Source organism: Platichthys flesus, chromosome 6 (assembly GCF_949316205.1).
Source record: "Platichthys flesus chromosome 6, fPlaFle2.1, whole genome shotgun sequence".
NCBI lineage: Eukaryota > Metazoa > Chordata > Actinopteri > Pleuronectiformes > Pleuronectidae > Platichthys > Platichthys flesus.
This window is the reverse complement of record NC_084950.1, coordinates 17,948,990-17,967,016: the sequence shown is the minus strand read 5'-3', so window position 1 is coordinate 17,967,016 and position 18,027 is coordinate 17,948,990. Positions and strand designations below refer to the sequence as shown.

At 43.8% G+C, this 18,027-nt stretch overlaps 1 protein-coding gene across 2 annotated transcripts in view; it reads left to right on the top strand.

The window, feature by feature from the left end:
* The window catches only part of nell2a (neural EGFL like 2a), an 81,762-nt gene extending 64,016 nt beyond the window's left edge, over positions 1-17,746 (top strand). The window contains exons 16-20 of one of the 2 annotated variants that reach the window (XM_062390895.1): positions 5,661-5,801; positions 7,398-7,591; positions 10,878-11,054; positions 14,088-14,312; positions 16,914-17,746. In XM_062390895.1, coding sequence (XP_062246879.1) covers positions 5,661-5,801; positions 7,398-7,591; positions 10,878-11,054; positions 14,088-14,312; positions 16,914-16,955 — 779 coding nt within the window. In that variant the 3' untranslated portion in view covers positions 16,956-17,746. The remainder of the gene's footprint in view (positions 1-5,660; positions 5,802-7,397; positions 7,592-10,877; positions 11,055-14,087; positions 14,313-16,913) is intronic. The other variant, XM_062390896.1, reaches the window with a different exon arrangement.
* The last annotated feature ends 281 nt before the right edge of the window (positions 17,747-18,027 follow it).

Below are 18,027 nucleotides of genomic sequence, written 5' to 3'. Positions count from 1 at the left end.
TCTAGAGTCCTCATCATCTTGGAAATGTATCTTGTGTTGCATCATGGGCTCGCTGAATGAGCAAGCAAACATCCACCAACACAACAGGTCAACATACGGACGCATATTTAGACGAAAGCTTTAGTCGGCCGTTCGACTGCACGATTGGTTGAATCTGATCAAATTCGCATTTGTTGCACCAACTCTGTTTCATGAGGACAAAAGTGCGACATCGATAACCTTCCAGGATTATTTTTTAACAGCAGAGGCAACAGACTACCTGGGAAATCTGTCCGGTTTTCTGCTGTAGGTTGAATACATTTATTAATGTTTATTTGGTTCCATGTTTTGTGACATCATGTAAGTGATGTAGTTGGAGTACAAACATTTTGTTTGAATGGCCCAAAAGTATTGTAGTGTGACTTTTTAGTATGAGCACACTATAAAAATATCTTAATTCTGTATATCTAGTCAAATAATCAAGTTGAAATGAATTAATATGCTGTTCAGAGTTGCTTTTTGTGTTTATTTGAAATTCACTTAGGCTAATACTAGGCTAATACAAGCCACATTAAAGGACCGCCTACTCAGCTGATGTCCTCTGACCTACTACAGATTCCATAATAAACCAAAGGTATTTTCTCATTGTGTCCCAGATATTTACCACTACATATGGATTTTTTCTTATTTACTATTTCAGATGGTAACTGAAAACATTACAGAGGAAAATCGTTTATTGTCGAGCAGCATGCTGAGCATTGGCCTGCTCAGCTGCTCCTGTCACCAGCTTCTCTAACAATCTCTCACATAGACACATCGATAGACAACGGAAACATCTGAATGTCCGACTTGCTAAAAACAACATGAGTGGGTGTTGGGGAACAGAAAGGATTTACATGTTTTGTGCGTATAAGGCAGGGAAGTGAGAATTGATTACAAGCGGTCACTGAAGACGCATGTGGTGATGCATTTTAATGGCAGTTGTTAACTGACGTACTCAGAGCCGTCCATTTGTGGTCAGATCACTCAAGAGATGTTAGTTAAAAACCATCTTCTCACGTGGAGCAGCAGTTGTGGCTGTCGTTGACACAAGTGAATCAAACCCAGTGGTGGATTTAGGATTTTTCTAAATCTGGGGCCATACAGGGGCCAATTATATGTCCAACATCCGTGCATCATTTCTGATTCTCTGAGATGTAATAAGAAGTCATTCCTTAATTGTCCAAGAACTTTGTGAACTTCCACAAAGCTTAGAAAGATCAAATTCAAAATACGGTGTCGGATCAATTCTCAGTAAGTGACTAGTTTTTTAATGAGCTTACAGCTTGGGCCAGTGCCCCCTAGGCCCTGCCCCTGGATCCTCCCCTGACCAAAAAAGTACAATTATGGTCTGGAAAAGCAGGACGTGCTAAATGCTCAGTCAAGCTTAGGTGGAGATGTGTGATTCACGATGGTTTGTCACAATAAGTGAAATCTTTAATGTTGCATTTAAAAGCTTTAAATAATATTATAATTCATAATGTAAATATAGTGATTAGTGAAGCTTAGAATGCTTCTGCTAACACAGCTACTTGGCTCTATAGCTACAAGGTAAAGTAGCTGTTTCCCAAAGAGGTTTGTTTATAGTGTGTCTCATTTCCCCTGCTGGCTCAGCTGTCAGTCAAACACATCCATCCATCCTCCCACTCTTAGGCTAAAGCAGCGTTGCTCATCTATAGAAACCTTTGTTTCTTTCTTACTTTCAAAAATAAAACAATCGATCTGAAATTCACGTTCTGACACGTTTTGACTGCAAAAAGCAGACGTCAAATACTGGTTTAACTTGGAGGAATTTATCGGCTGCAGGTAAGTGATGCGGAGCGATTGCAACCTGTGCGGGCTTGCAGCTACCGATTGTTCACAAGGCTCGTTTCCAATTTGCCACAAGTGCTCATCCACTCTCCAATTCAAGAGCTCGCAGATATGGATTTGCGTTTCGGTGTCTGTTTCATCATCAGGATCCCAGTGTGAAACTCAATTTGCCTCAGGTGACTGATTGATTATTCGAGTCCATACTTTCCCTTAATGAAGACTGAGGACCAATGACAATCACTCAATTACACCTTACGGTATATAAAAAAATAACGAGGATCCACAATCCATTTCCATAACCAATAAAAGCTGTGTGTTCACTATTATTGACCGCAGCCTTTTCTCTCAACCGTTACTGTAAATGTGATCCGACATGACAAATTCAGCTCAGTTTAAAATCCACTTATCTTCAAATGCTATCTGACTGGAGAGCGGGAGGGACGGCTCAGTTGAGATCCAGAGAAGTTTTTCTGAGTAACTCCTCCCACTGCAGCCAGTCAGGATTATCAGGTAGACCTCTGCGGAAATGGAAATCAGTTTGAATTAGGTTATTGTACGGGTGAATGTACGTGTGGCAGCAGGAGCTGGTTCTGCACTGAGTAATGCAACGCAGCAGAACTGTATGCCAGCCCCTGGGGCTACCTGTCAGTCAAGGGAGGTAAGGAAGGAAGGAAGGAAGGAAGGAAGGAAAAAGGGATGAGTGAGTTAAAGCAGAGAACTGCACCTGCCCAGGATCGGAACAATGGGGAACAGGAGGATTGAGGGATGAAGAAGAGGAGGGCAGGGTTGGCCCAAAGAGCAGAAAACCGCAGGGATGACGGGGGGTTGATGATGGGTTCATCGCAAATTTGGAAAGCAGATCGACAGGTGAATTGAAAATTGAACATGTGGAGGGGCGAAGGCAGAGGATGAAGAAGGAACGGGGGGGAGGGGGTGCACAGCGGCTTAAGAAGCCCAGGAGGCTGCAGAGGAGAGACAGTCCACTTGTTCTTTACTTTGTCTTCTCAGAGCTGCCTTAATAGAGCTCTTGTTTCCAGGCTGCCACTCAGGATAACGAGTAGGAAAACTCTCCAAATGTGGCTCTTTCTCCTCCTCTTCCTACATCTTCCTTCCGCTCCTCCTTGTCTCCTCCTTCACCTCTGTCTCTTTCCTATTGTGCCCGATCTCATCCTCCTCTCTTTGTGTGGGTAGACCTCTGTCAGCCACCATGTCTCCCAGTCACCTCTGAAGGTAAATTCAAAATAACTCTTCCTCTGTGCCCTTCACCTCTCCGGGAGAGATTCACAAAGATGGCTTTTATTTTGTTTGTGTCATCTCTTTTCATTTTTATCTGGAGCGGAGTGCGGGAAAACATGACATGATTTAACAAGCGACAAGGCTGCACTATTCACATCTATGATTTAACAAAAGCAAAAGCCTAGCGAGTCAGTCGAGACGGAGCTTTCAAGCGGCGGTCTTGTCTTACTGTCATTTTTGACGACTTAATTACAATGATTGTCTATTATCATTTACGCGGGATGATAAAAGAGAAGGGGGGGACCTTTGGTGAGCGTGTTGTATCTCTGCCGTACCTCACACATTCAATCTCGTTGAGTCGCGACAACTGCGAATTTCACGGCCCTAAAACACAACAGCGCTTTTACAAATTTGACTTGACAGCAGTCTGAGAAGCATCATGCCGTAATTGCAGCTGACAGGTTGCGCTCAGATTAAAAAAACAAAAAAATGACAAATCTTTGGTTGAGGGTGTAACCCTCTGTTGTTGTAGCCAGACACTGGAGCTTTAAAAACGCCTGAATGAAACTCAAAATAAACCATTTGCATATTTTTAGTCTGTTATAAATAGTACCGGACTGCTCAGTTGTACTTTGAACACTCTCCTACAGCCTTATTTGGGAGAGGAGGAGGATTCAAACTAATTCTACTTGAAATTTTAATATACTGACAAGACACCTCCTGAATTCAATGCCCCTGTGGTTTTATCACACTGACATTCACCGGCAACAAAGAGCATTGGACATCTGTCGTCAGCGGGCAAGAGAATTTAGATTTTCAAAGATAGGACATGTACAGCATTAGCTGTTGACTCGTTTTAAGCAGTGTCCTTTTAACCTGCTTTTGCTCTCAGCTCTCACCGAACTAATGTAATTAGACAAGATAGCGCAGTGTCCGCTCTAAACCTGTCTCTGTGGGGAATGGACTGTTCTCTTGGTCTGTGTTATATATATATATAGCTCTGTAATTCAGCTAGATAGAAAGCATTACAGCTACCAACGTTGTGCTTTTACTTTGAAGACACCTTGCCAAAGAGAAAGGGATTCTATAAATGTTGATGCCATGACAGAAACAAAATCTTATTATTAAAATGTTCTGTTTCCGATATTGACCTGTGATTGGACCTAGTGGCCGACCACAACTGTACTTTATCTGAGATGCAGAAAAAGTGTGACGCCACTTACATGAGAAGTCTACCACACCAACAGATGCTGCTTTTTGAACCAGACCAGTGGAAAACAGAAACAAAGTTAGTTCATTTTATATCTTTTTGTGCCAACCTCAGACTCATGCGGATAATTTTTCAACGGATAAAGCCCTAATCTGTGGGACATTTGATCAATGCTTAATCTGCTGCAGAAATTCTATTTAAAGGCTGAGGGCTCATTAGCCAATAGATCTTAATCCCATTACTGCCTGGGCGGTGGGGGACCATGAGCCCAGTCTGCATGTCTCTCTGTGGGGGATACTGTTCCAGGCAGTCGTAGAGAAGGTCAGACACGGCACACTGCCATTTTCATAATGAGAGCGGAGCATCATGCATCATGCACCATCATAAAAAAGCCATCATTGGCTATACGCAGACACATTTAATCACTGTGCATTTCTGGGCCCCAACATATTTAGCCCCACTGTGTAATAACAGGATTTATACCCTCTCTCACGTGGGCTCGGCCCTCGGTTTAATTAAATATAAGCTGAAATATCAGAGCAATCTGTCTCTCATGGGCATATTATGCTCATTGAAAATTACAGTGTATTGTTCTTGGCTGATGCTGTAGGAAAGTTGCGGGGTTGCTTGTTGACATGGAAAGGGCTGAACGTTGGCCAGTTGGAAACAGAAAGGAAATAAAAGGAGACGAAGACAATCTTACAATACAATTCACGGGGGGGGGGGTCGAAGACAAGAGCTGAAAAAGGAGGCAGAGTCGGGGATTGATCCAGAGTGAAGCTGTGTGCACACAAAACCCGGCTCCACCTATCCACAGCCACCCACGGGCCACGATAGAAGAAGTTTCCGACCCTTGACTGAGCTTCTTCACACTTCACATCAGAGAAACTCCTTGCCATCAAGCAAAGGGTAATGAAAAGCGAGCGCACAGTATTTGTGTGCCTGCGTGTGTCAGAGGAAGAGACTGTGTAGGATTTCAACAACACAAGCCTGTTGCATGCGTGGCTTCTATGAATAGTCTTGTTGTTTTAGTTTCATTCATTCCCTGCTATCTTTTATTGATGCTCATGTCCGTCTCTGGCCATGCATCCATGCTAGATCAATAAAACCCATGGTCTGGATTCACTGTGATGCCAGACACGCTGTTTTATCAATTATGAATCAGTCAATTGCAAATGCCTACCAGGCAAGTATGGAGCATATTTCTCAATACCAACATGATCCTGATTGAATGTGCTTCTCTTCTCTTCTCTTCTCTTCTCTTCTCTTCTCTTCTCTTCTCTTCTCTTCTCTTCTCTTCTCTTCTGTTCTGTTCTGTTCTGTTCTCTTCTCTTCTCTTCTCTTCTCTTCTCTTCTCTTGTTTCCTCTCCTCTCCTCTCCTCAGATATTGATGAGTGTGCGGACGGCTTTGTGGAGTGTGATAGCAAATCTACTTGTGTCAACTTGCCCGGCTGGTACCACTGTGAATGCCGCGATGGCTACCATGACAACGGCTTGTTTTCTGCCAGTGGGGAATCGTGTGTAGGTCAGTGGCCCACCTTTATTTCACACAAACATGTCATGTCTGTTGGAGAAAAGAAAAACTTTGACTTGTCTTCAAATTTGATTTCAAAGATAGCAACTTTGATAAGTCAGGAGAATCTATTATTTAACACAAATCACAGGTAAAACAGTTCTATTGGTAAAGCTCATATTGTGAAAAAAAAAAAAAATCACAAATGAGAAGAAAATGTACGAGAATAGATTTGTAATTTACAAAAAAGGAAAAAAAAATCATAATACTACGAGTATCAAGTCGGAATTGAGAGAAAGTCATAATACTTCGAGAATAAAGTTTAATGAATAAAGTCATTAGGGTTAGGCTTATTGTAAAATATAAGAGAATAAAGAAAATGGAAATAAGCAGCGAGGAGATCCAGTGCTCACTGGAGTTTCGCTTCTTCTGGATCCAACCAATCTCATTGTTTCTTGAAAAAGTATGAAACCTGTTTGAATATCACAAAGATGGAACCATGATCACCTCCCAGTCAACCACTGCCCAACGTTTCCTCCTCCACAAAAAAGCCATTTCCTCCAAGTCTGTAATTAGTTATATGTGAAATATACTCAAATGTAATTTAACACAGGCGACAGGCTAATCTTCTGATATTCCTGCTCTAAGATGACAACAGCCTTAGATTATAACTTATGACTCAATTAAATCCCTTATATTAAAGGCCCTAAATCTATGTCGTACATTAATTTGAAAATTATATGAAATATTCAAATGTCAAAATTTAAATGTTTAAATCTGTATTATCTTTTGTATTCGTTATTTCTATCAACCAAATTAAAAGCGCTAAAAACAGCACATTTTGTTTGACCAAAACTTCTAAACGTGTGAGTCGCCCTGCATCATAAATAAAAAAAGATCGGATGTTTTCTTGCACTTGTGTACGTAATGGTATTTTTGGATAGGTGCGTCATTACCAGTGCGTCTTTCTCCCCAACATGTCAGTTTTGTTTTTCGCTGCCTGTTCATTTTCTGTATCATTCTCTCAGATGCAGCCTGTCAGGAGAAGTGTCAGCTGTCAAAACGGAAACCCCCCAATCTACACTAACATTGAAGCACCGCCTGTAACAATAGTGCGAGCGCTGCTCCACTCGTTGACCCCGTCCTGGCTGTCAGTTTGAGCTGAAGGAGGCAGGGGGGGGGGGGGCATATTAAAGGCGTTCTCAAAAATCCGAACCTGTCTGCGTCTCACAAAGCAAAGTTATAATTTGACCCAAAGTGGGTTTCTGGGTTACATTACAGCTGCTTACTGTGGTGGTTCCCTTTTAGATGTGGAAGATGTTGCGTTGCTACATTTCGCTACAGTCGCGTTTTGAAGCCTGCGGGCGTCTTGAGCAACTTGAGGGTGCACCGAGCGGGTCACAGACAACAAAGCGTGTCAACTCATCGAAACGTGAAGAGTGTGTAACCACACTGCGACAGGACAGGCTCTTTTACCCCCGTGTGTTTGCCTCCAAAGCGACATCACCGGACTTATTATAAGGAAAAACACAGGTCGAGCAAGAGGACAGTGTTATTTGTGCAGAGCGTGTGTGTAATGTCATCTTCTCCTCCTCCCCCCCCCCACAGACATCAATGAATGCAAGACGGGGAGGAACACCTGTGCCAACGACACGGTGTGCTTCAACCTGGACGGAGGCTACGACTGCCGCTGCCCCCACGGCCACAACTGCACCGGGGACTGTATCCATGACAACAGGGTCAAGCACAGCGGGCAGATCTGGGTGCTGGACAGCGACCGGTGCTCCGTGTGCTCCTGTCAGGTGAGGGCCGGAGGGAGGTGGGCATGGAGACAGAGACAAGCTGAGAGAGAAGACAAAGCAGAGGGGGACGGGTTAGTGGAGACAGGCAGAGGGGTGGATATGACAAAAACAGAAACCCGAGCAGCATCGGAACAGAGAAGATGTGCTCTGTGCTTTTTTTTTATATTGGAGTAAGGATGTTGTCTCGGTGTTACTGCCTGTGGACCCGACCACTCGTTCAATTTCTCCTCCTGTGTTTATTCTCTCTCTCTCAGCCTCAGAGGAACAAGGCAGTTGTCAACCTGTTGCCTCTTGTCCTGTCAACGCGCTGCTCCTCTTTAAGCGGTCGCTGACATTTTGAAGAGTACCGTGTTAAAGTAGATGATGCATGAAACCAACATTTCATTGAATTTGTGACAATCACTGGATTCATTAACTCTGGATGAATACATAATAACATCAGATTTGGACATTTTGATTTTTTTTAATTTGCATCTCGTTGACATTTAAAAGGATTTTCACGGTAAAGTCCTGAATCCAATGTTTCTTTGTTAATGTTTCATTCACTCAGCTCACGCAGTCATGATAAGTAGATCCATGTTCTTAAAGCCGCACTCATAAATGTCTTATATTCACAATCGGTGAAATCAATATTTACAATGTTATAGGGATCAAACCACCCAGAGTGCTAATTATTAATAATTATTGCCAACTGTGTGGTCCCCCTGTAAAGTTGTTGTATGGTACAGTGCTGGCTAATCCAAACAACAAATTAGGTTTTATCATACGTTGAGAAGAAAGAGTTTATTCATGGCTGGAAATATAAAGTTCACCAAATACACGTTATCAGTTAATAATTTGTCATACAGCATGATGCAGAGGTATAATTCATAAATCTAGATACTGCCTGTTCTGGCGATTTCTGTTAAGACTGGGATCTGACACGATTAAGGAAAAACCCTACCCCTAACCCTAAACCCTAACCCTAACCCTAAACCTTAACCCTAACCCTAACCCTAACCCTAACCCTAACCCATGAAATACATGTAGTGCCCAGAAATTTAATCCACACTAGAATGTCAGTGAGTAGAGCGCTGACCTCCACAAGCAGTCCCTTCATGAATCCACATTCATCTGCTAGATGCAGATTTCCATTTGGATCTGCATCAAATTGCACACACTCAAGGGTGTCAGTGGCTATATACCCTTTTTTTTCCCCCATGAATAATTTCCTAGAAATTGAGATTTTGATGGGTTCTCTCTTGCAAACAAAACAGATCCATCGACAAACAAAATGGACTGACCCAGTTTCCATCCCTTATTTATTTTTGAATACATCACTAGGTGTGAAGTAGCCATGATACATGGAGCGATAAAGTCCTGATGGAAATGGCAATACAGAAACATAGAGCTCCACTCCTCTCTGTCTTCAGTGAGTGGCAGAGAACGCAGCAGTTACTACCCAGACGAAGGCAGCGCACCTTGCGCTGTGAACACAAATGTTGAAATCTGTTGACCTGGACAATAAGCTCCCAACAAGCCAAGTTCATGTACTGTCTCTTTGTACAAACAGGCAACCAGTCAAACCAGCTGAAATAACATGGAACACGAATACAGTGGAACAACGTCATCAGTATATTTATTGGAGTACTGTGGTTCCACAACACTTTTCAACTTCTTCCCACATTGACCATAAACAGCCCAAATGTTTTGAGAGGTCCACCACAGTGTCTCTATTGATTTTTGACGCCAGGTTCCTGGAAACATTCGATCTAGAAGACTCAACCCATCGTCCCAATCTTCCCCCCCGAACATCAGGTCACGGACCAGTCACACTTTGCATTTAAGCATTTCACTCAACCTAATACCGAGTGTCTGGCAGTAGTGGAAGGTGATTATAGTGGATTAGTGTCGGTAGTGAATGATCAAGCGGCAAATTATTCATTTGATTACAAAGGACCAGGGCAGAAATGGCTCCCTAATTAAATGAGTCATATTAATTGATTGGAGAGATTGAAGAGCTGCCTGTCAAAATTAGTGATATCGAGCAGCTGAAGGAGCAGAGGAGTAAACATGTTATTGTTTTGGCGGCAGGGCAGAGGCACAGCTGGGTATTAGATGGACTGCAGCAACTAAGTTACAGGGGAAACCAAGGTCACACATCAGAGAGAGGACAAAGACTGGGTGTTGTCCACAATGACATCATGTGAGACTTCAGGGTTTCAGTCTGCTGGGAGCAGCAGGAGGGCGGGGTCGACCGCATCAGCGCATTTGGTAGTGGAGGTTGCTTATTTATAAAACATAAAATAAAATAAAAAGAAAAGAAATGTAAACAGATTTATTTGATTTGCAGGAAAAATCTGGGGCTCATTTGCGACAATAACGAAAAATCAACGCACATTGTCTCTGATCAAAGTTACACACACTTTCATTGAACCCTTTTTTTAAGCAGGATAGTTTCATTGAGATATAATATAAATAAATATAAACAGTCCCATGTTCAGAACTATACGATAATGTTAATTAAATCAATGGATTTAATGTAAATAGGATTTATACCATAGTTTCTGACAGTAACAAGAAGAAGCGACTTGTGATAAATCTCCTTCGAACTAAACGTACTCTTCCTGTTTGTAAATAACATCTAAAAGAGAATCGATATAAAGGCAACAAGTAGAACCTGTTCCTAAATTCATATCTTACCCACTGTATATCTAGTATAGTATTTTGTTTGTGCGCCTGCAGATTATTCTCTCTTGCCCGTTGCAGTTTCTCAAAGGCCAGACTGGTGTTAAAAAATATTTTATTTTGTCTGCCCATCTCTCGAAAACCAAAAGATAAGTTGTTTTAAAATCACAGTCCAAGAAAATCAGTAGATATTCACATTTAAGAAGGTAGAGCCAAAGAATTTGGGACATTTTTGCTTGAAAAAATGTTCTCACATGTGAAAAGCTCCTTAAATCACTGGGACAACAACAAGACAGCAAAGTAAATCCTCCTCATACACCACACTGACGACCAGGAGCTCCCAGTGAACTGCTCTGGATCAGCTTTCAGAATATATATCCCATGATCGTGTGTTTTAGCCGTAGCTCTCGCTGAGACCGAATCAGCTTCAAAGCAGTTGCTCAGGGATGGGCGACGCAGCCTTTATTACAATATTTACGATCAACATGCATATTTAATGATCCCATTAAACAAATGGCCCTCTCTGTGCATGCATATGAATCTGTGCACACGACCCTGCAGCCCTGTGATGTCTCATTTTTTGCTCACGTGATGGTTTTGGTTTGTGCCCTGCGCCCAGGCCGGCCAAGTCATGTGCCGCAGGATGGTCTGCGACTGCGACAACCCCAACGCCGACCTGTTCTGCTGCCCCGAGTGCGACCCCCGCCTGAGCAGCCAGTGTCTGCACCAGAACGGCCTGCTCACCTATGGCAGCGGGGACACGTGGGTGGAGAACTGCCAGCAGTGTCAATGCCTGGTGAGTACAAGGGAACATATGATGTCTGTGGAATTTACATTGCAGGAATTCTGATCAAAATTTTCATCCAGAAGTGAAGTGCCGCGAAGAAATGCAACAAACATGCCAGTCTCCATGGAAATGCTCTCAGATAGAGAGATGTGCTCTGTGAAGAAAGTCAAGGAGAGATGTTTTTGTGTTGAGGTGAATAGGAAAGGTTGCGGAGAAGATTGTTTTTCTCATCCCGCAGCAGAAGAAAGGGAGGGAGGGTGATTAGTGCCATTTTTAAAGAATTCAAAAGACCCTCTGCATTTGTCTGCTCTGATGGAATTATACATTTCAGTGAAGGGTACTTCCAAGGTTAAGAGAACAGGAGGTTTGAGTTTCAAGAGTCGGCGGGTGTAACTGTGTGTGTGTGTGTGCGTGCTTGTGTGTGTGCGTGAATAGAAGGTTGTGTGCTTTTGTTGATTGATGACTACTTGCCGCAAGTGTGTTTCCGTGGCTTTGAGTGTCCTCTACTCGCACTCCTATTTCTCACACTAAACAAAAATAACATTGTGTACTTTTTTGCAGTAACACTCGCACACACCCGCTGCTCACCCCCCCTCTGCCGTGTCGATCTGTAACAGGTTTACACAGTGCGGCTGTTCCATCAGCGGGAAGGCCTTTCGGAAGTGTTCCCCAATCAACTTGACACCAGCGATAAATCCTTCTACCTGTGACGCCCCTCTCACTTTACAGCCAAATGCACATTAAACGCTAATGTCATGCTTTACATCCTGCCGCACGGCCACGTCTCACCCCCACACTCTTTAACGCACACCCACACCAGTGTCACCCCGTCTGTTCAGTGACTCACAAATCATCTCCTCTGTGGAACTCAAGACGAGCACTTTACAACTCCTTTTCCTCTTTTCCGTTACCCCCCCACCCTCACCGTTTGTCGCTTCTAAAGATCACCCGCACTCGTAGCCAATGTTACTCGGCTGCACTCTGACAGATTTATGGTCTGAGTAGAAAACGGCGATGCCATTTCCATCCCCCCCCCGTCCCCGCCATTGTAGCGCGGTCCAGATGCCCAGTGCCCGAGGGCAGATTTCCGGATTTCTTCCAGCAAACCATTAAAGAGAAGCTTGAAAATCACAGCCCAGCTGAGAGGCGGTGGCGGCCGCGGGGAAGCACAGTCGGCTGAAAATGGGTTCGCTCTCTCTCTCTCTCACTGCGCGCCCTTATATGCCCGTCGCATAAAAATCGGTAATGCCCGTCGCAGCAGCAGAGCTCACACAAGGATTAGGGGTTACGGGGATGTATACACGCACGTCCCCATGTTTGAGAATGTAGGCACACCTGTCACCACGGCAACATATCTCTCGCACATCCTTTTCATGCATCCACGCAAACGCACATGAAATCCCATCAATTATAGATGTAGAGACACACACACACACGAAGCTCAGCACCAGCAGCCAAAGAGCAGGCGCTTGACAGGGCGAGGGCCGCTGTGAGATACCGTGCAGCGTTTCCAGTGGCGTGAAATGAACCTTGAACGCTGCTACACTTAGCCGAGCCAGGGCCACGCAGGCTCAGCGGGGGGGGGCCTTAAGATACACAGTGACGGCGGGCGGGCGGGCGGGCGGGCGGACAAAATACTCTACCCAGACCGAGATGTGAATCCTCCTCTGATGGGCGTGCAGACATTTGGAATCCAGAACGTGGCCTTGGCAGACGGTGCTCACCTGGGCCACTTTGTGATTTGCTATCTTGTTAAATCGCCGGAAGATCAGAGATGCGTCGAGTTCCCCAGCGACTGTAGGTCGAGGCCCGTGAAAGAATGGAGCGCGCTAATTCCCAGTCAAAGATAAATGTCACTAGATATGAATATGCTGGAGGCCTTTTGTACCATTACACACATCCTTACATCAGTCCATGTTAAGGCACTCGTGTTCAATTGCAGTGGGATACCGGGGACACTGATTGAATCCAGATTAAAACGATAACCTCCTGAAATATCAGGAAGCAAATGAAATCGCCGGCTTCAGTTGAACGTGGCTCAAGCGAACACGCCGCGGTTGTTCTGTTCCAAAGGCGGAAAAAGAAGCTGATCGTGTGGCAAATCCCTTTCTCCTCTGTGATCATAGGCCACATCTGCGTAAAGAGACAAATACCACTGTCTCCCTTATCGCAGTGTGGGGGAGATACCGAGGCTGCGCTTGGTGTCTCCCTCTGGCTACAGTCTAAGATTCCTTCCCCACTTCAGCTGTTTACACACTACATGGAGGGAGAGAGTGGGCATTAGCGCTACGTGAGCAAGTGCTTTACAGCCGGGCTAATTTACAGCAACATTTCTGAAATGCTGAGCCGGACGATTTTCAGTGATATTAAATATCCGCGGTGGGACACTTGCATCAAGCCTCTTGTAACTTTATGTGTGTGTGTGTGTGTCTTTTGTATCTCCTTGTGTGTTTGAACATATAAATTCCGGGCTCATATTTCATGCTGCATTAAGGCGTGAAGCAGAAAGCGCTCACAGACGACAGCGTAAGCAGAAGTGGGTCAGGCCAGAATGATATAGCATTACAGCGGATAGGATTTGTTGAGTTGGTCAAAATTTATTTACGACACGTTTTCTCAGGCCAAGAGAAAATGGCAGCGGGAGAAATCCAATAAGGCTTTCTGTGCTGAAAGTTTGCTGAGAGATTAATAGAGGAACGACAACAAGGGGTGGGGGTGGGTGGGGGGGGGACTATAACAAGTCAATTAAAACACTGGAGCATTTACCTCCACCGTCTGAAAAAAAAAAAAAAATGCTGACTGTGTTTGGAAGAGTGCTCCGCTCATCTATATTTTCCAGTTACCTTGAGAACTTTCCTTTCTTTTTTTCATCAAGTGGAGTCGCTCCCTCTAGCATGCAAATAATAAGAGTCAGGAGAAAAATGGTTATTTGTAAGAGTCACTGTTTCGGCACGGACGATACAATAGTGAGGGATTCTTTTTAACTTTCCCTCCTTCTCTCCCTCTCTCCGTCTCCAAATCTTCCCCCCTCCACCTTCGCAGCAAGGGCAGGTGGACTGCTGGCCTCTGCCGTGTCCACCCGTGGACTGTGAGTTTACCGTGGTGCCCGAGGGCGAGTGCTGCCCCCGCTGTGTCACCGACCCCTGCCTGGCCGACACCATCCGCAACGACATCACCAAGACGTGCACGGACGAGCACAACATCTCACGCTTCAGTGGCTCCTCTTGGATCAAACATGGCACCGAGTGCACTCTGTGCCAGTGCAAGGTAAGGTGCCGGCCCTGCAGGAAGCCCTGAGACAGCATATTACAGTTTGAGGAGGTCAGCGGCAGATCAGACACCGAGGAAGAATGTTTTGTGAATCGAGACACTGTGGTGCAGACATCTATTACACAGGTTGTAATCTATGTGCACACAAAACGTATGCACATATACAAGACATATTTACCCACATTTTAGTGGGGGGGGGGATGAAAAATAAGCTTAATAACATGACTAATCTCAGTAACTTAGTTAAATAAAACAAGGTTAAAGTGATAGATGTGACCAATGCTTTTTTCTGTCAGAGAATATAATAAACAAAAGATATGATGTTCCATTTGAGAATAATTGGCTTTCAAATGAAAAAGTCATGTTTTGTGTCCCATGTGCCACTTATGTTTACAGAATACTGAAAGTCTCCTATCTCTGCTCCTTTTTAAATTAATAGTTTGACATTTTGGGAAATGCACTTGTTTTTTTGTTGCTTCCCACGACCGTACCTGTGGCCCAATTCGGAGAAAGCCTCCTTCGCAGGAAGCGGTCTATGCAGTCCACAAAGGAGGCAGCCTTCATGGACTGCATAGGCGGCTAAGGCCAGACCGAAATAAGACGGTGCGCTCTCCAGAGAATAGCCACGATTTGCATCTCCAGCTTGCCCCGCCTCTACTGGTGCTGCCTAGCAACAGAGCGACATTTGAAATTTGCACAGTCAAATTTTGTAATGCCCCTTAGTTTTATAAAGATTTGTGACGTATGGTTGAGTATAAATAAGATATTTACGAGTGTTGTTACCGGACATTTTGGTCTTTGCTTGCTGTCCCCATTATCCCCTTAAAGAACAGTTTGTAAGCGCAATGAATCCTGGGATAGGTTGGCCCTGAGAAGATCCACTCATTGGAGCTTTCGTTGCTCAGGGTAGAAAGGTTGGGCATTTTGGAAGGAGCAATAAAAGACTAACACCATCAGCCATTAAATGAAGCCTCTGAATTGAGACACAGCTAATATCTGTCTACTACAGCCAGCAGCCAGTTAACATCATACACTTTAAAAGAAGACTGGGATGATCTCGAAAGCTCATTATATTACCCATTATGTCCCTCATTATGTCCGTAAAAATACCTGTGTCATAAAAAGTACTAAAAGTGTAAAAATAATGGGAGATATAACTACCCGAAGTCACTGCTTGTTGCCTGGCAACCTCACAGCGATGACAAGTCGGCTGTTTCCATGTGTTTTAGTTACGCTGGCCATGTGCTGGCTGTAATTCCATATGGACGGACTCTTTCTCACACCAAAAGCAATATGCATATTTCAGAGAATGTTGAACCATCCCCTTAACTAAAGAAGAAGTGAGACCCCGGAACCAGAGCATTCCCGCTCTGAGAAAACATCAGTCAGCTTCTGGTCCTCTGGTTCGGGGGGGGGGAAGTCACACTGCTCTCTCCTCCGCTCTGTGTTAACCAAGCAGACATGTTGGCACATTGCAGTGCTTACAATGTATGGAGCCTCAGATAGTCTTATCTAGAAAACCGGGACACGCTCGTATAATTGGTTCTAGTAAATCAGGTGGAGTTTGCTGCCCTCCGCAACTTTTTGTTTTTAAGAGTTGTGGAGTTTTGTAGAATAATCCCAGAGAGTAAACTATGCAGGTGCACAGCCACTTCATTACCTGTTGTGAGCACAAATTGTTTCCCCAGCTTCAGCGCTAATCCAGTGGCAGCCTCGTCTGGCTCCTGATCCAGAGTCTTTAGGAGAGAATATTCTCCCCCCTGCTTCCCTGGCAATGATCTCCACATCTTAGAAAGAGGACAGCAGCCATTCCCGACAGACACACTGATAAATATTCAGTGTGTCTGCCAGCTTTCAAAAGATGTCAAAGATTTAGATTGAATTCGAATGAATGAACTCAGACTAAGGACACTTTCACACCTACCTTGTTTGGTCCGAACCTTCAGACTCGTCAGATCAGCCTGAACCAGAGAAACAGTTGTGAAGGTGCCTCAGGCCAGCAGACCAAAAGGTGGATCTTAGTCACTAGTGTCCAGTACTACACCTGTAGTTGATGATTGTGGTAATAATACCATAATAATATTACCGTAACCAGTCAAAAAAAAATTCCATTCAAAAGGAGAGACAACCAATCAATGTCAAGTTTATGTAGACGCAGCTCCTTTAGAATGAAATTATTTAGTGTATTCACTAAATTGCAAAGTGAAACCAAAACTAACTAGATATATCTCCTAAAAATAGATATACACCTTCAGATGAGAATATGCCCCTAGTGTTTTTTAACCTTGGCTGTTTGGTGATATAACACATCCCTAACCACAACCACAACCAGGGAGTTTATCAGCCTCTAGAACATTTAAAGCAGAAGGACTCTGTGACCACTCACGTCTGTAGTCTCAGTGGAATATATCGCCAGGCTGGATCGCTCGGTGCAGACATTACGCCTGGAGGAATCCTAAATGCCAAACTGAGTCAGAATGCCGCAGCGCCGTCTCCACCTGGAAATACTATCAGCGGAGCTTCAAATGGATATTTGCCTGAGGTTAAAGTGTGAAGATAATCCACTCATGTGTTTCTTCTCTCTCATCTCTTTTCCAGAATGGACACATCTGTTGCTCAGTGGACCCCATGTGCCTTTAGTCCTGGCAGATCTGAAGGCACCTGTACAGTGTTTTCCATGTAAAAAAACAAAAAATGGTATCACCGCCCCTGTGTCTCTTCACTGTCCTCCTCACAGGCGTGGGTCAAACGGTTTTTGCGTATTAGGATGTGAGTAAGTGCTAAACCAGCTGGATGGGGGGGAGCTGATCATATCACTTCACATTGTAGGATACAGACAAATGTACAAATTTACCCTTCAGGTACTTTTCCGCTGGTCTCTTTTTACCATACTCTACATGGGGATCTCCACCCACCTGGTAGCTCATTGAAAAGCATTAAAAGCGTTTTTGCAAATACTCTTGTGACCCGCGTCTGCCTCCTCAACTCTTCTTTATACCAAATGCAGATCTATATCATACCAAACCGAAGATGGACTACAGTTCCCTCAAACCCGCTCTCTCTCTCTCTCTCTCTCTCTCTCTCTCTCTCTCTCTCTCTGATCTGTCTCAACACGTACAGTGAACCTTTAAGGATCACCTTCCCCTCCCACTCTGAACCATCGCCACATGAATCTGTAAGATATTACTATTACTGGCATGACTGTGCTTGATGTCCAGACATTTTTGCTGATTTCTAAATTCTTAATGATGATGATGATATATTAGGTAGAGTACAGGCCGTTAGCATAAGGTTTCGTTGAAACATTTATGAGTCTTCTATATTATGTGGTGCTTTGTAGATTTTGGTTCCATTTCTCTTTTTTGTAATTTTGTTTCTTTCCCAGCTTGTTATTGTGCAATAGTGAAATAAAGTATTTCTGTTTACATTTATCTCTTGACTTCGCTTTATGTATCATTATAGTATAAGAACTTATTCACTTAACTACATATAAATATTTGGTACCCTTCATTAGTAATTGATTAAGAAAAACTGCATTTCCGTACTCCCCCACTAGGATGCATGGGTAGCATTGTCACCTCACAGCAACAAGGTTCTTGGTTCAAATCCCGGATAATTAATTTGTAACTACAGTTATAATGCTGATTAACTTTAATCAATGTACAGTAAGTTTATATATAATAAGTCATTTGGCAACACTTTTATAAAAGGA